The sequence below is a fragment of the Salminus brasiliensis genome, chromosome 18 (assembly GCF_030463535.1).
Source record: "Salminus brasiliensis chromosome 18, fSalBra1.hap2, whole genome shotgun sequence".
Classification (NCBI taxonomy): Eukaryota; Metazoa; Chordata; class Actinopteri; order Characiformes; family Bryconidae; genus Salminus; species Salminus brasiliensis.
In genome coordinates this window covers 3,341,735-3,365,704 of record NC_132895.1, presented here as the reverse complement: position 1 = coordinate 3,365,704, position 23,970 = coordinate 3,341,735, and the positions used below count along the sequence as shown (strand labels likewise).

Here is a 23,970-nt window from a genome sequence, read left to right as displayed (position 1 = left end):
GGGGGGGGTCTGTATATCCCTGAAGCCCACACTTGGAATTTGACATAGTGACCTTAGGCTTATTCTTGGCCGCTGGCAATACAAGCAAAGAACACCAAAGCCAATGCACCTCTTCCTTGGCCTTCAGCGCTGCCTCCAGCTCCTCTATCGTCTGGTTGAGTTCCGTTTTCTGAGTTTTAATGCCTGTTGTCTGCCCACTCACACACTCTAGCTCCGTCACCTGTAACACACACACACACACACACACAAGGCAATCAGCACCTGTGGCAGGATTAAAGGAACAGTGTAGCATTTTATTCCACTGTGAACTGTGAGCATCTGCAGTAAGAAAGCCAGTGCTCTATACAGCCACCGGGCCATATGTGTGTGTATATACAGTGAGTCCAAGAAGTATTTGATCCCTTGCTGATTTTCTTCGTTGGCCCACTAATAAAGACATGATCATTCTATACTTTTAATGGTAGATGTATTCTTACATGGAGAGACAGAATATTAAAAAGAAAATCCAGAAAATAAATCTAAGGAATATATATTAATTGATTTGTATTTCATGGAGTGAAATAAGTATTTGATCCCTTAGTATTCATTAGCAGTTCTGGCTTTTACAGACCAGTTAGACACTCCCAATCAACTTGTTACCTGACCTGAAGCCACCTGTTCTCACTAATCACTTGTGTGAAAAACACCTGTCCACAGAATCAGACAGATCACACAGATTTCAAGTCTCCAACATGGGTAAAACCAAAGAGCTGTCACAGGACCTCAGAGTCAGAATTGTTGACCTTCACAAAGCTGGAATGGGCTACAAAAAGATTAGTAAGGTGTTGGATGTGAAAGTAACAACTATTGGTGCAATTATCAGAAAGTTTAAAGAGTATAACATGACAATCAACAGACCTCGGCCCGGTGCTCCAAAGAAGATTTCGCCTCGTGGGGTGGCAATGATGCTGAGAACAGTCAGAAATCGTCCTGCAACCACTCGGCAGGAGTTAGCAAATGACCTGAAGGCAGCTGGGACCACAGTTTGCAAGGAAACAATTGGCAACACTTTGCGCAACAATGGATTCACATCCTGCAGTGCCCGAAAGGTACCCCTGCTGAAGAGAGCACATGTGGAGGCGCGCCTCAAGTATGCCAATGATCATTTGAAAGATGAACCAAGTTATTGGGAGAAGGTTTTGTGGTCAGACGAGACCAAAATTGAACTTTTTGGCCTCAACTCCACCCGCCATGTGTGGAGGAAGAAAAATGCTGCCTATGACCCCAAGAACACTGTGCCCACCGTCAAGCATGGAGGTGGAAGCATAATGTTTTGGGGGTGTTTCTCTGCCAAGGGTACAGGGCTACTTCACCGCATCACTGGGAAGATGGATGGAGCCATGTACCGCACAATCCTGAGGGACAACCTCCTCCCCTCTGCCAGGGATCTGAAAATGGGCCGTGGTTGGGTCTTCCAACATGATAACGACCCTAAACATACAGCAAAGGCAACAAAGGATTGGCTCAAGAAAAATCACATTAAGGTCATGGAGTGGCCCAGCCAGTCGCCAGACCTCAATCCGATCGAAAATCTATGGAGGGAGCTGAAGGTCAGAGTTGCCAAGCGACAGCCCACCAACCTTCATGATTTAGAGAGGATCTGCAAAGAAGAGTGGGCCAAAATTCCCCCTGGTGTGTGTGCTAAACTTGTGGTTAACTACAACAAACGTCTCACCGCTGTGCTTGCAAACAAAGGCTTTGCCACTAAGTATTGAGTGTGTTTGGCAAGAGGGATCAAATACTTATTTTCCTCATTGAAATACAAATTAATTAAAATATATTCTTTAAAATTATATTCTGGATTTTTGTCTTGATATTCTGTCTCTCCATGTTAGAATATATCTACCATTAAAAGTGCAGAAGGATAGTGTCTTTATTAGTGGGCAAACAAAGAAAATCAGCAAGGGATCAAATACTTCTTGGACTCACTGTATATATATATATATATATATATATATATATATATATATATATATATATATATATATATTATATAGCATATATACAGTCAGTGGTTTGGCTCCTCCCCTAAAGACACTATAGATCTTGTAACTCATACATAGAGTCAGCAATTCAGCTCCTCCCCCAATGACTGTATAGATCATTTATATATATATATATATATATTATATCATATATACAGTCATTGATTCAGCTCCTACCCAATGACCATATAGATCATTTATATATATATATATCATATATACAGTCAGCGGTTCAGCTCCTCCCAATGACTGTATAGATCATATACATCATATATACAGTCAGAGGTTCCGCTCCTCCCGATGACTGTATAGATCATATACATCATATATACAGTCATTGATTCAGCTCCTACCCAATGACTGTATAGATCATCTATATCATATGTACAATCAGCATTTCGGCCCCTCCCCCAATCCTCCATCATCATATAGGCTCAAATGTGGGAAATGTAAAAATATGCTGTTATTAATTTATTAGACTATTTTGTTACTTTTCACCCAATATTGTACACAGACATTTTACCATACAATCATTATTCCAAATGTGCTAAAGTTTAGGCACCCCAGTTCCAATTATGTGTTGATGATGCTAGTATACAACAGTCAACAAATCTACAGAAAATGTATATGTATATATAATATTTGCCTGCAAATTTTAGACCTTACTGCTTAACAGAACCTACTGGAACACATAAGACGCATATACTATGACGCTTGTACATGCCACACTTTGTTTTTTTTAATGAATTAAATTAAGCAAATAAACAGTATTAGTGTATATAAGCATTCTGGAGTGTGTTTCCTGTGGATGATGTGAACTCAGCATTAGCATCTCAGCAGTTAACAATCAGCAATGCATGTTGACCATGTAAGTTGACCATGGCTACCATGACCTTTGTAACTGACTGTAGAATTTATTAGCTTGATAGCTCCTGATCTGGCTCCATACCTCTCATAGCTTTCTACAGAGAGCAGAATACAACCAGTGTAGCAGGGCAGCGTTCTTCAACAGCTGCGCTATGATCTCCATGTTATGCTGATGATGTACAGAACGGCGATGTCGATATAGATCATATCAGTCCCCGCAGGAAAATAGTCCCTGGTTTAAGAGTACATGAGCTAATCAGAACTTTCTATAGCTAAGGACACAACAGCGCAGCTGCTGGAGAACACTGCATCACTACAGTAGTAGAAAATGTCCATGTCCTCTTGCCCCCCCACAGCCCCCACCATCCTGAGGTCATTAGAGCGCCCATCAAGCTGAATAAATGGAGCCGAGCTCAGTTCTGCTTCTCCAAGATTTTCTGCTTTTAAGCGTAATCAAACATTCATCAGAGCTTATTGAATCATTGAATCCCCCCTCAGCAGACAGTCCTTCACCACAGCTGGGGTGAACATGGACCCCTGCTCTTTCTCACCCGTTTATGGAGCCTCTCCGCCTCGTCCTGATAGGCCGCCAGCTGCTGCTTCCACTGTTTCACGTTGGCTGTAGACTCCAGGAGGGCTGCTGTTAGCTTGGCATTGTTGCCCTTCAGGGCAGCCAGTTCAGCCTCCCAGTGCTTGCTGATGGTAGTCGAGCTGTTTGGGGAGAGAAAAACACTGAGATTAAGAGAGGAGCCGTCTTACACCTGATCCTACACCCTGCTCAAGGCACGTGTTAACAGCAGCTGCTGCTGAATATCTCTACGCTGATGGGCGCGGTGGTCTCGAAATGAGGCGTGTTCAGGTCAGTTTCTGGGGTTTTGCTGTGCATCTTGGCAACGGAAAACACAGCAGGAGCTCCACTGACTGAACACAACCCAGGCAGATGTTCGTCAACAGTCAGACGTTCGTTGCTATATCGACAGTGAATTGTCAACACAGGCGCGTGCAGCCCGACGCTCGTACCCCCCGCCCCCCACGCTTTACACCACTGAGACAGCAATCCGCCAAGGTCAGTCTGACCGCACCTGGCTCTTAAAGGGAGCGACGGCGAGAGACATGCTGATTAGTTTATTACTGCACGTTACGCCCAAAACAAACACACCCATGATTCATTAGGAGACTCAGTACATGACTTGAGCGTTTCCAGCCGAGCAGGGCGAACTTTTCCCGTTTCCCGTTACCATAGCAAAGACACACCGACACGCCCCCTAAATCAAGCTGCATGGTGGGCGGTTGATGGCTCGCTTGAAAAGATCGCTAAAATATGAGTGGTGCCAAACAGGGCTGAGTGATATACACTACTAGTGCATCTCAAACAAATTTGAATATCATGAAAAAGTTCATTTCTTATCATAAATTAATTTAAAAGGTTAAACTGTCGTATTTTATATTTATTACACATAAAGTGACATATTTCAAACCTTTATTTTGTTTTACTTCTGATCAATTTTAACGGCTTCAAACACCCGACAATCAGAAATTCACCTCCAATTCATCTCTAATTATCAGAATATTATTTTGAGTTTAAATAAATTACTCATCAACATAAAGACAAACAAATGTCTTAAAATATCTGACTATAAATGTAATGAATATCAAATATACAATTGTTTACCTTTTTTTAATGGAATTACGAATGCCAATCATTTTTGTGATGATGCACTAGCATATGTCCAAATGTTTGTGGACGCCCCTTCTAATGAATGCATTGAACTACTTTAAGCTGCACCCATTGCTGATACAGATGTGCAAATGCACACACACTTACACACACAAACACACAGCTTGTCTAGACCCTGTAGAGAAGTACTGCCAATAGAATATGACTCTCTGGAGCAGATCAACATGAGTCTATTGGCACCATGCTGCCTCCTAATGGCAGGTGTGGGCTAGTAGAGGGGTATAAAGCCCCCCAGCATTGAGCTGTGGAGCAGTGAAACTGGAGTTTCCAGACTGGGAACTGGATACAGGGTCCAGATTTGAAGACCTGGGTCTTAAAGGGACCACTTTTGACTCTCTATGCAATGTTGTAATGGATGGTTCTTTAAGGAACCTTGGATGTTCCTTAAAGCACCTTTATTAAAAGAGGTTCCTCCACAGTGTTCTGACACTGAGAGTAAAGTTGGTGTGGGAGTGTGTTCAGTGTTGAGGGGTGACTCTGACGGCGCCGTGCTGCAGTGGGGAGACGTCGATGTTCAGGGTGTAAAAGAACGATCACACTGAGATCACAGCGATGACACACAGCTCTGTTTGTGTGAGGCTGAGAAAAAAGAGCTGCTTTTCTGCAAAGCTTCCCAATAAAGCAGCTCCAGTGAAACTGGCAGAGCAGGCAATTCAATCATATGCTGTTGCCATGGAGTTCTTTTTGAATTATTAAAGAAAATATGAAAGCCACTGTGCTGTAATCAGACCGAACGTGAGGCTGAGGACTCGCTACCCAGCCAGAATCCACTGCGTAAAACAGGGCTGTAATATTCATGCTCTCTTTCATAATACCAACCTTACAGCTCTCACTACTACCACCACCACCACCACCACCACTACTACAACCACCACCACCACCACTACTACCCCCACCACCACCACCACTACTACAACCACCACTACTACCCCCACCACCACCACCATTACTACTTCAACCCCCACCACCACCACTACCACCACTACTACTACTACTACAACCACCACCACTACTACTACTACTACTACAACCACCGCCACTACTACTACTACTACAACCACCACCACTACTACCCCCACCACCACCACCACTACTACAACCACCACTACTACCCCCACCACCACCACCATTACTACTTCAACCCCCACCACCACCACTACCACCACTACTACTACTACTACTACCACCACCACTACTACTACTACAACCACCGCCACTACTACTACTACTACTACAACCACCACCACTACTACCCCCACCACCACCACCACCACCACTACTACCCCCACCACCACCACTTCTACTTCTACTACAACCACCACCACTACTACCCCCACCACCACCACTACTACTACTACTACAACCACCACCACTACTACCCCCACCACCACCACCACCATTACTACTTCAACCACCACCACTACTACTACAACCACCACCACTACTAATACCACCACAACCACTACTAATACCACCACAACCACTACTACCCCCACCACCACCACCACCACCACTACTACCCCCACCACCACCACTTCTACTTCTACTACAACCACCACCACTACTACCCCCACCACCACCACTACTACTACTACTACAACCACCACCACTACTACCCCCACCACCACCACCACCATTACTACTTCAACCACCACCACTACTACTACAACCACCACCACTACTACCCCCACCACCACCACTACTACTACTACTACAACCACCACCACTACTACCCCCACCACCACCACCACCATTACTACTTCAACCACCACCACTACTACTACAACCACCACCACTACTACTACAACCACCACCACTACTAATACCACCACAACCACTACAACCACTACTACAACTACCGCCATCACTACTACTACTACTACTACCACTACCACTACTACAACCACCACCACCACTACCACAATCACCACTACTTCAACCACTACTACTACAACTACTATAACCACAACCACTACAACACTACCACTACTACAACCACCACCACTACCACTACAACCACTACCACTACTACAACCACCACCACTACCACTACAACAACCACCACCATCACTACCACTACTACCACAACCACTATCACCACCACTACCATTACTACGACCACCACTACCATTCCTACTACCACCACCACTACCATTACTACTACCACCACCACTACTACTACAACCACCACTACAACCACCACTACCACTCCAACCACCAGCACCACCACCAATACTACTACAACCAGCACCACCACTACCACCACCACTACCACTCCAACCACCAGCACCACCACCAATACTACTACAACCAGCACCACCACTACTACCACCACTACTACTATCACCACCACTACTACCACTACTACTACCCCCACCACCACCACTACTACTACTACTACAACCACCACCACTACTACCCCCACCACCACCACCACCATTACTACTTCAACCACCACCACTACTACTACAACCACCACCACTACTAATACCACCACAACCACTACAACCACTACTACAACTACCGCCATCACTACTACTACTACTACTACCACTACCACTACTACAACCACCACCACCACTACCACAATCACCACTACTTCAACCACTACTACTACAACTACTATAACCACAACCACTACAACACTACCACTACTACAACCACCACCACTACCACTACAACCACTACCACTACTACAACCACCACCACTACCACTACAACAACCACCACCATCACTACCACTACTACCACAACCACTATCACCACCACTACCATTACTACGACCACCACTACCATTCCTACTACCACCACCACTACCATTACTACTACCACCACCACTACTACTACAACCACCACTACAACCACCACTACCACTCCAACCACCAGCACCACCACCAATACTACTACAACCAGCACCACCACTACTACCACCACTACTACTATCACCACCACTACTACCACTACTACTACAACCACCACCACCACTACTACTACAACCACCACCATCACCACTGCTGCTACTACTACTACTACTCTATGAGGTCCCTTTAAGGTACATTTTGAAGTTACGTTTACTTTAAAAACGTTACAATCATGTCAATTGTAACTTTAGGATCCTCTTCAGTCGGTAACTTCAGGGTATTTCTGAGGTAACTTTTACTAACTCTTGAGGTAACTTAAATTTGTAATTTGTATTTTTGACTTTATGTTTAACGTTTAGGATTTAACTTTCAGTTCATCTTCTACTTACTTCCACTCAACTATTCACAGGGGTGACCAAACCTTTGCTTGCCAGCGTAACAGCAGTAATAAATCAAATGAAATATGTATTTTAATGTCAGCAGTGTGTGTACATACTCCTCAATTAAAGCACTACATGAATGACAGAAATGGCTTCCTCGTAGCGAGTGCTTTTCATGCAAAATGATTTAAGCACATTTTCATCCATATTTAATGTCTGTCTAACGCAGTGTTTTAATTTAATGCTTTAGTGTTGTCCAGGGATGCTGGGAGTGGATAAATAATGTACGATAGCATGACCTGACACATACAGAGCGGCCTGCGCCGATTATAAATCGGGGAGGTTACGAGGCTGTGGCTCTGCTGGTTTATCACACAGCTGCTCCAGCAAGGCAGGGAAGAGGCCCTTTCTGAGTTATTATATTAATGAGCTAATTCCAGTAGATTATGCTCACATTCTGAGAACAACTGAATTCACATCATTCACAGTCCTCTGCATATTGAAAATTCAAGTACAGCAACTCGTATATAAATAAGACTATTTATTATTACTATAAATATTATTTTTATCCACCTGTTTGAACATTAAACACTGGCCCTGAATTAAAACCCCTAAGTATGGCCTTTCTCTCTACTTGGGGCAGTGGTGGCTCAGGGGTTAGAGCACCAGGCTAGTGATGATAGGGTTATGGGTTTGATACCCGGGCTGGACAACCTGGCAAGGCCCTTCACCCCTCTCTGCTCTGCTGTTGTTGTTGTAATAATAACACATATTATAATATTTCTAAAAAAGAAAAATTATCTTAATACTGAAAATTACACAAGAACACGGATAAAATAAATGCACTAAAAAATAATATACTTTAAAAAATACTTACAATTTTGAAAAAACTAATAATATATATATATATATATATATATATATATATACACACACACACATCTATGAATTTTATATATATATATATAATCTCGACTCCACTTCCCATATAGGAGCACTGTGTAGTTCTACAGTTCCAGACTGTATCTCTGTTTCTCTGTAGGCAGGTCGTATTTGGGTGGAGGGTCATTCTCAGCACTGCAGTGACACTGACTGACGTGGTGGTGGTGGTGAGTGTGTTAGTAGTGTGTTTTGCGCTGCAGGTACGAGCAGGATCAGGATCACAGCAGTGCTGCTGGACTGTTTAAGAAACTCTCTGATCCGCTGCTGTGCAGTTTGATGGCGTCGGTCATCCTCTAGTCCTTCATCAGTGCTGACTGGGCGTTTCTGGTTGGTGGACTGTTCTCAGTCCGGCAGTGATGCTGAGGTGTTTAAACAATCCAGCAGCACTGCGGTATCTGAACCACTAGTCAGTCAGTGTCACTGCAGTGCTGAGAATGTAGACCCACCACCCAAATACCACAGTCTGCTCTGTGGTGGTTAGTCCTGAGGGGTCCTGAGCATTGAAGAATAAACAGGGTGAGAGGAGGAGGCTGATAACAGAGTCTGCAGAGAAGCAGATGGACAAAGTCTGGAGGTATAGAACTGCACAGTGCTGCTGTATATGGTCAGTAGAGCTGATGTGATGGACAGTGAGTGCAGAAGCAATACACACACACTATTTTGACGTAATACATAATGTGAATCTGTTATTGTTGCTTGAGTATGGATAATGGCTCCAACCCTCTCTACAACACGGTGATGAGACACAGAAGCACATTCAGTGCAAGACTCATTCCAACAAAATCCACCACAAAGCGCCACAGGTGGTCATTCCTACCCGTGGCCATGAAATTTGTGTGACACTATGGTTCATCTGTGCAATACTTAAAATATACTGTTAATATATACAATAATAGCACTGTAATTAAATTTAATATATGTAATAATAATAGCACTGTAATTCAATTTAATATGTGCAATAATTTTCCATATTTATCATTTATTATCACAGTTTTACCAATATGCCACTTTATTGTATTCATATAATTTATATATATACGTACATTTTTCAAGTTTTTCTAAAATTTATCTCAAATTTATTTGATTTTTTGTTTATTTTATAGTGTTTATTCTTACATGAACTTACATGAACCCTCCTGGGATCAATAAAGTATTTCTGATTCTGATTCTATTCATCACTTTCTTAACTTTGAATGTTAATCAATGTTAAAGGCTTTATTCCCGGTCACTTTGGAGCATTTCTATTGGTCCCTTTATCACGACATTCTCATACAATGTAAAGAACAGCTGTCAGGTTCAGAGCGATGGTCACCTGTGAGGGAAGGGCACTGCATTGGGCTCTGCTCGGGGCTCTGAGTTCTGAGAGGCGTCAGCTGTCACCCGCTCGTCATCCGTGCCGTTGATGCTCTCAGGAGTCAAAGGTGACTGCAGGTCACCCGTGGCCGATTCCTGTCAGAATGGAAAGAATGAGGTAATCAGCTTTATAGCGCCGAGGCCCATCACAACACCGCCTAATCCATTTCACTGGCACATTTGCACATTTGATGATCTGAAGTGACTGGGATTAACGATATGATTGAATTGCTATCGACACGACCATGGGGTTATGCGAGGCTCTGAGGACACTCTGATTCACCAGGAGGGAGAAGAAGGGAGGGCTTAGCCACAGAAACAGTCGGGCAATGATTCGGAATTAATAACACAAATGGTCCGGTGGCCCTAAAAATGCATGAGGATTAATGAGGGGTGTGTTTTTGTATGCAGGTACAGGTGTGTGAGAAAAGGTGGAGAATAATGGACTAACGGCACTCGTTAGGGTCCAGGAAATTAGATACGGGAGTGGACAGGACTAGCACTGGGCTACCAGGCACCTTTCCTATATTAGTGTCTGCGCTCTGATGCTTAGTGGACGATCCTTCAGGGGTATAAACCTGTAATTTTAGAAATCTGCATGTTTGATACTGGCAATTTAGAGGAACTGAGAAGAAACTGAGATATGAAGAAACTGACAGCTCAAGGCATTCAGCTACTTTTAGTTGCACCCATTGCTGCTGACACATATGTGCAAATGCACACATCTGCCAATGAATCCACCCATTTATAGCTCCCCCTAGCACTAGGAGGGTAAGGACTTTCCAACTGCCACCAATGTGGCTTCGCCGGGCAGCCGTCACGCTCAGGTCCGGGTCCCCGTGCCGGCCAACATCGCTTAATAGTAATGGGGGGAAAGAGTATGCCAATTATGCTTGCTCTGACTCAGGATTCGAACTTGTGACCCCCGGGCCGTAGTGATAGCACATTAAACTGCTGAGCCAATCAGAGCCTTCAAAGAGTCTTTAGACAGCTCGTGTAGTCCCTGTAGAGAAGTACTGCCAATAGAATAGGACTCCTCTCTGGAGCAGATCAACCAAACATGAACCTATTGGCTCCATGCTGCCTAATGCCAGGCGTGGGCTAGTAGAGGGGTATAATAAAGCCCCCCAGCAGCATTGAGGAGCGGTGGAGCAGTGGAGGAACTGTGTTCTCGGGAATGATGGATGGTGGTGGAGCTCCATCCAGTACTTTTGGGACCAGTTGGGAAGTTGGGGTCATTTGTAATCCGCAATTCTTCCACATGTCAAAATGTCCAGCAGAATAAGGCTGGTAGTTTGAATCCTGATCATGCTGCTAGCCATCAGTAGCCGGGGGCCCCAAGAGAGCTGGCCAGCACTGGCCGGGATTCTGACTAGTCTGTGAAAATTAGGCGTGTTACAGAAAAAAAAAAGTTCAACATTTTATTCAATACAGCACAAATATGAGCCTGGGATTGACGTTTTTATTTAGTTTTATTTCTATATATATATATTCTACCCATTTTCACCCCAGTTGGGATCACCAACCCACACATATTACCCCTCATTGCATGCAATGCTCCCAACACCAGGAGGCTGAAGGCCGACACATGCCTCCGAACTGCCGCTGATGCAACGTCAACAGGCAACCAACGCAGTCTGAGGAAAGTGCTGCCAGTGCCGGCCCGCTTGATAAGAACCCATCCACGGGCTTCCTCTATAAGGGGGAATCAAGGGCACTGGGTTTCCTTCCTTTCACTAAGAGAAGGGACAGAATCTGACCCTGTTCAACAGATACAGCTGATGGATTGATGGAGCAGGTTGAGGGTTCCTGGGGTTGGGTTCTCAGTTCCTTCTCAGAGGGAAGTCAGCAGGGACTGTATGTTGTTGGCTACAGTTTCCCGCTTTGTTAACAGGCATGGAGAGTCCAGAAATAGGCGATTTTGAATGGTAGTATTGGCAGAAAACGCTCCACACCGGGCTTTACAAAGACCTCCTCCTGTTTCCTGGGCAGACTTCAGTAACTGCACCAATGAGACATTTGGCAGCAGTTAGAGTAAAGTGTTAAAAGGCCTGAAGGGAGATAACAGAATCAGTACGATTACTGTGATCTGAGGCTGATCTGACTGTGGGGAAGAGTTTTCTCAGACAGGGATTAAGCCTAGTTCTGGACTACACATTGTTTTGAATGGAGCTTCTCTATTGACTGGAAAGTGTAGTCTATAACTAGGCTTAATCCCTGCTCAGGGTTTGGGTGTAAACCTCATATTTTAGGCAAGTTGGGAGGAGAGGATTAGATAAAGGAGCAATAAGCATCATCTTCAATTTCCTTTTTCAGCTGCAAAGCTATTGGTTAACCCTCTGGAGTCTATCAGGGTGTTTTCTTAATTTGTGCGTATTTCCTATTCCTATTAGAAATACGTAGAACAATCAAATCTAATGAGATCCCATGTGATCTAGAGCACTGTGTGAGGAGCTACTCTGACCCTAAACCTAACAACTGTAGCCCAACCTTAGAAATTCTTCATATTTCCTGTGAAAACACGCCTGTGGGCCTGGGGCTTAAAGTGGCTTTACCAGAGTCTCAGCTTCACTAAAGCCATTAAATATCTGAATGGACACACAAATCCACCAGAGGCAGAATAGAGTATCTCGACTCGTCTTCACAGCCTCGTAACTCCTCGTAAATGGCGGAGTCTACAGATTCAGGACGTGTCTGACCCGCCTGTCTGCGCTGTATTATCACATAGATATGAACAGAAACATTGAGAAACACTGAGCTTGGGCCGCCGGCACGTTCGTAGACTCCAGAGGGTTAAAGGGCTTTTCTCATTGCCACTGATCAGTGTTTTAACTGTTTAGCAGAACGTAGCTGCTGCTAGCATGAGTGAACTGGACTTATGAAGTTATAAAGTTATGAAGGTAAAGGTAAATATCACTTATTGCTCCTTTAAGCCTATTGTGGGCCCGGCCTTACCTTTTTAGTAGCCACAGCCAAGTCCTGTTTGTGCTTGAATTGGATTAGGGAACATTGTTAGAGGTGAATTTAACACTCAGGGCAGACCTGCTCTGAAAACCTGCTCTATTGATGGTGAGTGGAAATTTAATTATTAATTTAAACTAATTATTGTTAAAAAATAAAAAAAATTCTACACTCCTCAAATAATTTGTTAAATTTTTCCCCAATTTCCCGCCTATTTGTAGCTCCCCCTAGCACTAGGTGGGGTAAGGAAAGCGCCAGGTCCCCAGCTCCACCAGCCACCGGCTAACAGACTGGGCCCGTGCCGGCCAACATCACTTAATAGTAATGGGGGTAAAGAGTATGCCAATTATGCTTGCTCTGACCTTGTGACCCCCGGGCCGTAGTGATAGCACATTAAACAGCTGAGCCAATCAGAGCCTTCAAAACATCTCACAAAGCTTCCACTTTCAAGCTACATCATCAGAAGGAGGTTCTCCTGGTCTTTCACAGTATCCCTTATATTATCCCTAAATTATCCCTTAATTTAATAAACATATTAATGTGATCCCTTATATTTTTAAGAGCCCTTTAAAGTACTTGATTAAAGGCAAGTTCACCAATTATGAACATTTCCTGCATAATTAAGATGTTGAGATGTTGCAAAGTCCTTCAGAGTTTTGGGTTTGGTGTGAAAAGGTTAATTGTAGGGAAACTTATTGAGATTTTGTGTGTGGGGGGGGGGGTTTACAGTAGGTTTGAATAGAAGCAGGGATCTTCACCTCAGGTCTGTTGTGTCATATATGTGCATACACTACATGTCCAAATATTTGTGGACACCCCTTCTAATGAATGCATTCTACTTTTAAGTTGCACCCATTGCTGAAATACAAATACAGCTTGTCTAGTCCCTGTAGAGAAGTACTGCCAATAGAATAGGACTCCTCTCTGGAGCAGATCAACCAAACATGAACCTATCGGCTCCAAGCTGCCTAATAATGCCAGGCGTGGGCTAGTAGAGGGGTATAAGGCCCACCAGCATTGAGCTGTGGAGCAGTGGAAGAACTGTGTTCTCTGGAATGATGGATGGTGGAGCTCCATCCAGTACTTTTTTGGGGGATGAGTTGGGGAGTTGGGGATGATAAGGTGGGGTGGTGATCATTCAACATCCTGACCTCACTAACAATCTTATCAATGAGTGCAATCAAATCCTCACAGCAATGCTCCTACAACGTCATCTAGTAGAAAGCCTTCTTCCCTGGACAGTAGAGACAGTTACTCAACTTAACTCTTTTTAATACCCTTGATTTCAGAAGAACGAATAATGGAGCAGATGTCCCAATACTTTTGTCCATACTTTTGGCAGTGTCTTCATCACCATTAGGTGAAGAACTTTCTGTGAGGAGCTTTTTTTTATTAGAGCTTCAGACGTCTGCTTCCCTTCACCTCCACTATAGAACTCCAGTTCTGACTGGGTCAGGTTATCTAGAACCGAGCGTTTCACACCAAACCCCCCCAAACCCAGCAACCCCCCCCCTCTGACAGACTCTGAGTTTTTAATTAATCAGTTAATTTAATGACTGAATTAGACCTAAACTTTTAGGGTTGATGATGCCCCCTGGTGGAGCGTTTTGCATTTACGTTACATACAGGGTTAATGTACCGATGCTGGGTTGGGATGGGAGGGGCTTCAGTTTAGTCTGAGTTTCCATTGGTTTAGTTTGGTAGAAATGGTTTGGGTGGATGCTGCAGGTCATCATGTGTGGAGGACACCCTGAGCAGGACTGGAGGATGTTCTGAGTGGGCTGATGGAGGTAGTGGGTCTGGTATAAATGTTTGGGTGGGTTACTGTAGGGATTAGAGAGGTGTTTGGTACATTTTGTCAAGGCCATCCTTACCTTTGAAGTAGCCAAAGCCTGTTTGCGCTTGGAAGGATTGCATGATGTTGTTAGAAGTGTTTTCAAAGTAAGAGAGTACAGTAAGATCAAACAGAAGAGCGTACATCAGAGCCTTTCGGTCGTTTGACAGGTGCTGAAGCCGGCTTTACCTGTGAAGGCGTGCTGGTCAACTCCATCTTCTCCTGAGATTTCTCTTTCGCTAACCGCGCAGCTTCTTTAAATTCCGCAAACTTTTCCGCAAACTGTGGAATAAAGAAATCACACAGAGCAAAAATATTAAATCCTGTCCAAATGCAAAGCGAGGACAGCCGGGATGCAAAAATGGACTAGACAGATGTAAATGTTATAATTATCCTCGCTGTCGGACAAAATCCTTGTATCTTCATTTTGCTGTGTTTCACTTTTTGACATGACGTCAATGTGAATCTGTTCTTTACACCGTGACCACATGTTTTTAAATGAACGGACCAATAGAAATGCTCCAAAGTGACTTAATAACATCTTTTTACATCAACGTCGATTGAAAGCTAAGAAGGAGATACAAGTTTTTTGCACGGCAGCAAAGAATCTTCAATATAGACGCTATTAATAATGACTAAATTAATAAAAAAAATGTCAGAATAGTAAAGTATTGCTCATTTTTTTAAAGGTTTAAGGACGTTTGACTATCACTGATGTAAAGATTCGTCATGCTAACACATCACAAGAGAAATTCTGAATATTTAGGAAGCCATAGAGCAGAACTTTGCATATTTTCTCTTAGTTTTTAATTCTTATAACCAAAATGACTTTTAATAACATCTTTTAACATCGACGTCCATTGAAAGCTAAGAAGGAGATATACGTTTTTTGCACGGCAGCGAAGAATCTTCAGTATAGACACTATAATCAGAGGGCCGCTGGTCAGAATCCCGGGTCATGCTGCTTGCCATCAGCAGCTGGAGTCAGAGAGAGCACAACTGGCCTCGCTCTCTCAGGGGTGGGTGGATGTGATGCCACTTCCTCCCCACATCGCTGGTCACTAGCGTGATGTTGGTCAGTTTAAATAAATGAAAATTTTATAATTCCTAAAATAATAATCCTAATCAGACCGAATCGTCTCGAGGTCGGTAACGCGAACTCCTAAATGACAAAGCCCACCCAGATTCAGTCCCAGAGACAGTGATCACGTAAGTCTTCAGTCACATTACGGCCTGTATCAGACTGAGATAACAACCTCCTGAACTAAATCCATGCAGAACTGCCTGCCGATCATTCTAGATGGACTCACTTTGCTCAGGTGACCCTCGGAGGAGAAGCCGAGGCCATACACAGTGTTCGCCCGGCTGTCCGCCCACTGGCCAAATTTCTGCGAGGTCTTGGTGAACGTCATGTTGGGGGTGATTGTACTGTTGATAATGGCCTGAAAAGAACAGCCAACACACGATTAGTCAGAGCTTACATTTCATCTGGCAACAGAGCACTGCTTTACTGCCACTGAGCACAGGAACTGGATTATATATCGCTGCTGTCCGATGAAAAACACGTATCTCCATTTTTGTCCTTTTTAATGTTTCTTCATGGTTGAAGTCTGTAGCTGCTTCTGTCCACTGTGTAGATAGTTCTGGATGAATGGACCAATAGAAATGCTCCAAATTATTTTACACGTCCAATTGAAAGTTAAGAAGGTTTTGTGCCATGTAAAGTCGCTATTTTGGAGATACATATTTTTCACTGGACAGTGACAATATATACATATATATGTGTGTATATTGGGTATATACACACACTATATATATATATATACACTATAAATATATATATATATATTTTTTTTATATATGTTCTAATTCTAATATATATATATATATATATTAGAACTAGTGTGTGTGAAACCAGGCCCTCCGATTAGGATATATATATATATATATATATGTGTGTGTGTGTGTGTGTGTGTGTGTTTTTGTTTATTTATTTATTTATTTATTCCTCTGGGGTTTTTTTACTGGTGAGTTTGAAGCCAGGCCCCTCGATCAGAAGGAGAGGGAGGGTGATGAGAGTGACGACATGTGGGCATATATACAGGGTAGGATCTAACGGGTTAAGGGTCTATGGGTCATGAGATTTACATCTCCATATATGGACTGTAAGGAGTGGGAAGATCTGAGGACAGGATCATCAGAAAAAATCTGCAGGTCATGGAAACATGGAAATGTCCCTCAGTGATGTGTGCTTGTGTGTGTGTGTGTGTGTGTGTGTGTGAGTGTGTGTGTGTGTAACGATGGTGGCACTGCAGTGTTCTGATTTACAGCGAGTGTGTTGATCAAAGCAGGGCTGAGAACTGCACACTGATACAGTTTACAGTTTAAAGTGGGCCTGCGTAAGTCAGGCTCGTTGCTATGGGAAACGGATCTGTGATAAATGAGTGTGAGTGTGCGTGTGTGTGTGTGTGTGTATGGGTCGGAGGCTGTGGTTACGTCCCAATTGATTAGACGACAGGAAACAGTCGATGCAGCGAGGGCCTCTATGGAAGGATTGACTCAACTGCCATTGATCAGTTGTGTGTGTGTGTGTGTGTAATAAACTACTGTTGCCGGCCATATTGTGTTGCATGTTGCATGTGTTGTGACTAGACAGGTGTGTGTGATGCATACATGTTTATGCTGTATTCACACACATGCGTTTGCCAATACAGACTAAATACACAACACACACACACACACACACACACACACACACACACACACTGATTATAGCTCTCATAGGGATGAACATATGCATTTTTTCCACATAAGCAAAGATAAGGTCATAGTGGGTTGGGTGCTGCATTGGTGGTAGCTGGGTTGTGTGTGTGTGTGTGTGTGTGTGTGTGGGTGTGTGTGTGTGTGTTTGGTTATGCAACCATGCTCTCTAAAATATCTCCTCCTCTTAACCCTGCCCATGGTCCAAAATAACCACCACACCACCCCCACATAGCTCTGTGATGTGTGTGTGTGTGTGTGTGTGTGAAAAGGGGAGCTGCTGCACAATCCTAATACACAATACAGATGTGTTCATGATGACATCATCAGCGTAACACTCAAACACTGCAAAATTTACGCATTTGCTTCTATTAATATTAAAGAGGAAGTTCACCAACTTTTCAAAATTCTATTAAAACCTATTTTATTGTAAAGCATTAAGATTATTAAGATTATAAGATTATTATTATTATTATTATTATTATTAAGATTAAGCACTAATTAACCACCATCACCTTCCTATATAACACCTGGATGACTCGTCTCGGTTCACTGGGGGGGTAAAAGGTTAATAAAATGTAAAAGAAATCATTCCTTCTAATATGAATGAATTTCCCTTTTCTATTAAAGCAAAATTACAGTTGAAAGTGTAATTAATTTTTACACCACAGTCATAAATACAAATCACACTTTCAGCGCCCCCTCATGGACAGATGGATGTACACATGCATTTCTGGACAAGCTGAGAGAAGCTCCAGAAGCTTGATCTGAAGGTGCAGCAGCATGTGGGCTGAGGTGGTAGAGTAATGCTACAGGATTTTACACTAATGTGACTCTATGGGTTCTGCAGCGTTACACAGCAGCAGTTCTGGAGAGAGGTTCTCCACCTGCAGCTCCACCACCAAACCTCCATATAGTGCAGTAGCAGCAGGAGCAGCGTTCTCACCCGGAGTGGGAATGACGGAGACGCCGTTCTACCTGTTCCAGTCAGTGGAGGAGCATCAGCATGATGCTGAAACTGCTGTTTGAAGGTATAAGTGCTACACAGTGTTGCCTAAAGTGACTCTTATGCAGCACTTAAGAGCTTTTGAGTTTGGCCCAGGGGCCGTATTTCTGGTATGTGGTGTTGTAGGGTGGAGCGCTGCCCTGACCTTGGATCCGTCCAGGCTGATGATGCGGTAGACGTTGCGGGTGCTGTCGTAAAAGTAGGACACGGTGACGGCGTGCTTGCTGGTGGGGACCCAGTTCTTTTTGGTGTTGGGGTCGATCTGGAAGACATGGGCTCTGGTGCTGAAGATAGGCTGCTCTCTAAAAGGAGATAAAGAGCAAGCGAGAGCGAGCGAGAGAGAGAGGGAAAGAGAGAGAGAGATCATAAGAAAAATAGACCACTTCAAAGCTAACAGCTGCAGTTATTATTACTATTGCTACTATAGATGTTAAACAGACACTACATGTCCAAATGTTTGTGGACACCCCTTCTAATGAATGCATTCAGCTACTTTAAGCTACACCCATTCCTGACATACATGTGCAAATGCACACATACAGCTTGTCTAGTCCCTGTAGAGAAGTACTGCCAATAGAATAGGACTCTCTGCAGGAGCAGATAAACATGATGATCCTATTGGCTCCATGCTGCCTAATGCCTAATGACCCTGTTTCATCCCCTCTGTTCCAAACAATCGCTCCAAACCTCCTTCCTTTCATCTACTTTGTCATAAACAGCTCTTTGTTGTCAGGTCATGTACCATTGGCCTTCAAGTCTGCCAGAGTTGTGCCTATCCTAAAGAAACCAACTCTGGACAACTTGGACATCGGCAACTACAGACCTATCTCTCTTCTCTCTTTCCTCTCAAAGATTCTCGAATGTTCCGTCTACAACCAACTGTCTCTCTTTCTCACTCAGAACAATGTACAGGACCCCCACCAGTCTGGCTTCAAAGCTGCACACTCTACTGAAACTGCTCTCATTGCAGTTACAGAGAAGCTCCATGCAGCTAAAGCTGCCAGACTGTCCTTGGTCCTGATCCTTCTTGACCTCTCTGCAGCTTTTGACACAGTGGACCACAAGATCCTCCTGTCTATCCTTGCCGGCCTTGGAATTACCGGCTCTGCATGGCAATGGTTTGCATTGTACCTGCAGGGACGCTCATACCAGGTAACGTGGCAGGTCGACACGTCCGCTCCTTGTAGTCTCTCCACTGGCGTTCCACAAGGCTCGGTTCTTGGTCCGCCTTCTTTTCTCACTCTACACTCGCTCTCTTGGTAAAGTGATATCCTCTCATGGATTCTCTTACCACTGTTACGCCAATGACACTCAACTCATGCTCTCTTTCCCTCCGTCTGACACACAGGTTTCTGCCCGTATCTCAGCATGCCTCGCCGACGTCTCTTCTTGGATGACGGCTTACCACCTCAAACTCTGGACCAAAAAACGATCTTGCCATCACCTTTGAGAACTCACTGGTCACTCCTTCTACAGAAGCTGGAAGCCTTGGTGTTGTCATGGATGATCAGTTATCGTTCTCAAGTCATGTTGCAAACGTAACTCGGTCCTGCAGATTTCTTCTGTACAACATCCGGAGAATTCCACCCTTCCTCTCTAGAGAGGCCACCCAGGTGCTTGTTCAGTCTCTCGTCAGTTCAAGACTTGACTACTGCAACTCTCTTCTGGCTGGTCTCCCTCTGCGCACCATCAGACCCCTGCAACTCATCCAGAATGCAGCGGCACGGGTCGTCTTCAATGTCCCTAAATTCAGCCATGTCACTCCACTGCTGCGTTCTCTCCACTGGCTTTCTGTAGCTGCTGCCCGAATCAGATTCAGAACCCTGACTCTACAAAGTTCTACAAAGCCAAGAACGGACCAGCTCCTCCGTACTTGATGGCAATGGTCAAAAGCCGGTCTGCACCAAGAGCCCTTCAAGCTTCAAGTACGGCTCGGCTCGACCCGCCATCCCTCAAAATCCGCGGAAGACAAGCATCCAGGCTTTTTTCTGTCCTGCACCGAAGTGGTGGAACGAGCTTCCCCTGGGTGTCCGAACGGCCGAGTCACTCGCTGTCTTCAAACGCAGACTGAAGACCCACCTCTTCCGAGAGTATTTGGATGATTAGAGTACTAATGTCACCTTATTGTCTTGTGTTTAGTAATGCCTAAGCTTAGAGATATCCTTTGAATTATTGGTTTATTCTAACTATCTAAAGTTTTTCTTGGGTAAATAGCAAAGCACTTTTGTAAGTCGCTCTGGATAAGAGTGTCTGCTAAATGCCGAAAAAGTAAATGTAAATGTAATGCCAGGCGTGGGCTAGTAGAGGGGTATATGTAAAGCCCCCCAGCATTGAGGAGCTGTGGAGCAGTGGAAGAACTGTGTTCTCTGGAATGATGGATGGTGGTGGAGCTCCATCCAGTACTTCTGGGATGAGTTGGGGAGTTGCAGATGATGAGGTGGGGTGATGGTGATCATCATCATCCAATATCCTGACCTCACTAACTTTAACAATTGTCGCTGAATACAATCAAATCCTCACAGCAATGCTCCTCCTCCAAATTCTAGTAGAAAGTCTTCCTCCCTGGACAGTAGAGACAGTTACTCCAACAAAAGCAGGAGAAACTCTTTTTAATAGCCTTGATTTCAGAAGAAACATTGAAGCAATGGACAGGTGTCCCAATACTTTTGTCAAGATTGTGTTTCTATGATTGTATGGACTTATATGGACTTTTATGGGGTTAAGGTGACTTCATATAATTCATCACTCCCCCTTGTGAGTCCCAAGGTTTCTTCCTCCAGCTCTGAGGGAGGTTTTGCTTCTACTGAGCTCTTTGCTTTGCTCACTGGGGGTCATTTTCCGGAATACCAGGTGTCCAGGTTTTCCAGGTCGCATGGAAACCCTGTATGATGGAAATGGTCAAGCCAGAGCTCAACCAACAGGGGGCAACAACTCCGGAGTATGAGTGTGTGTTTCCTTCCAAAACTCAAACTGTGTGTACACCTGTGGTACATAACTCCTCCCAGCCTCCAACGGCGCTCTCCCCCCACATCACTCTAGTGCGGCGCCGGCCGTCACTGGCGTCTGCTAGCCGGTGCATCAGAGCCGGGTTGCCTGGTGACGTCGCATCGGCGACAGTTCGAAAAAGAGGTGTGGCACTAGTGTTGGGGGAGCTGCGTATGATGGGGGGAGGGGGGATGTGAAGAACCTTAAAACTTGTAAAGAACCAATTTGAAGGTTCCTTAAACCTTAAAGTAGAAGAACCACTTTCGGTTCCTAAGAGAAACGTGAAGAGATGTGAGTGTGAGGAACCTTTCAAAGGTCTAAAGAACCTTCACCAGATGTAAAAGCTCTATTTCAAAGGTTCTTCACACTCACTTATCTCTCACAAATTTGGTTCTTTCAGGAACCAAAGGTGGTTCTTCTATGGCATCAATCAAATAACCCTTTAAAGCATCTTTACTTTTTAAAGTGTAAGATTGGTTCTGTAAAGAACCATGTGTGTAATAAAGGAGTGTGAGGCAACTTTTAAGGGTCTAAAGAAATTCAACTGATTTAAAGGTTCTTCATAGTCACATCTGTAGAGTCGTGGAGTAAAGTTTGGTTCTTTGGTTCTGATCCAAAGGTTCTTTACCAATGAAAAGGTTTTTCACACTCATACGTCTCTTACAAAATAGTTTTTTTTTCAGGAACCAAAACTGGTTATATTGTGGTATCACTAAAAGAACCCTTTGAAACCTCTTTATTTTCTAGAGTGTCGTGGAGTAGAGAACCATGGCGATGGTCACTGAGAGCCCTTCCAGCTTTAAGTACGGCTCGGCTCGACCCGCCATCCTTTAAGATCCACGGAAGACGAACTTTCCCTGGGTGGAGCGAACTTCCCCTGGGTGTCCGAACAGCAGAGTCCAACACTCACTGTCCTCAAACCCAGACTGAAGACCCTCCTCTTCTGAGAGTACTCAGGTGAAGAGAAGAGTACTATGGTCTCCATATTGACTTGTGTTTGTAGAGTCTAAGATTAGAGGATCTTTGAATCATTAGTCTATTCTAACTAGCTGAGGTTCTTCTTGAGTAAATAGTGAAGCACTTTTGTAAGTCGCTCTGGATAAGAGCGTCTGCTGAATGCCTTAAATGTAAATATAAATATAAATGTTGCATAAAGAACCGTATTTGTAATGTATTAAACCTCAATATTATATTACAATATTAATATATTATATATAATATTGTAATATTATAAACCTTATAAAGATCTGAAGAAACTTTACAAATGTTATAAAGGTTCCTTCCCAACTTCAAGGCACTCCTTTGAAGCATTTTGTTAGGAAAAAGGTCACTTTTGCTAGAACTGCTCTCATTTTACTTTAAGAATATAAAGTATAAATATGTACTGGTTTAGTAAAAAAACTAAATAATAACAGCATTACTCAAAATATATATAAAAAAAATACTGTCAAGTAATTTGATTTTGGACTGTAAAGCTTGCTCTAGTGTTCCTCCAGGAAGTGACTTAAATTTTACATAGTTTTATTTATGTTAGATTATTAAATGTTACACTTTATTTCTTTTACTTGAATTATTGAAACTCTTGTGGTTGATTGTATGTTTGACTGTAAAGCTGTTAACACTAAACTTGGTTACAGAACAGTGCCCCTAAGTGCACACTGTTTGTTTAAGAAAATACGATTAAAAAAAATATTGCAATATTAATTTTATTTCCTAACACACTCACATTAGAATAATCTACAAATATGTTGTTATATTAATCGACTAATCGAATAAAATAATTGTTCAATTATTCAATAAAAGGGTGCAGCCCTAGTCAAGGTAAAGGTTCTTCTTAGAGATGTACCAATCCGATATTAGGATTGGGTATCAGTCCCGATATTTACAAAATTAGCTGGACCGGGTATGGTATAATTAGGCCTATCCATGGAATCGATGCTTTCACTGTAATTGGTCGGTGTGAGACGGCACTAAATTTTTTAGATTACTGCTTGTGTGTTTGACTAGGTTACCTATTTATTCTCAGGTTCAGCTGCTAGATTGTATTTTGAATTACGCTAAATATTAAAAATAAGATTAATTATATTAATTATATTAATTAATTACTGTTTGACAAAGTGAAGCTACTTATTTTCAGGCTGATACATTTTATCTATTTTAATATAATAAGAAGTTTGACTATTTTATTTCAAATGTATTATTTTAGTGACAAATAAACAGTAATTTACTACATTTATATCTGTGTTAATTTATTATATT

General features: G+C 43.2%; 1 protein-coding gene across 1 annotated transcript in view; it reads right to left on the bottom strand.

Moving 5' to 3' along the window:
• LOC140539039 (homer protein homolog 1-like) overlaps positions 1–23,970 on the bottom strand; it is a 53,397-nt gene that overhangs the window by 4,355 nt on the left and 25,072 nt on the right. Inside the window, exons 2-7 of the mRNA XM_072661645.1 lie at positions 18,872–19,028; positions 16,271–16,402; positions 15,150–15,242; positions 10,125–10,261; positions 3,443–3,602; positions 110–220 (exon numbers count right to left, since the gene is read on the bottom strand). Of these exons, the coding sequence (XP_072517746.1) occupies positions 110–220; positions 3,443–3,602; positions 10,125–10,261; positions 15,150–15,242; positions 16,271–16,402; positions 18,872–19,028 (790 nt within the window). The remainder of the gene's footprint in view (positions 1–109; positions 221–3,442; positions 3,603–10,124; positions 10,262–15,149; positions 15,243–16,270; positions 16,403–18,871; positions 19,029–23,970) is intronic.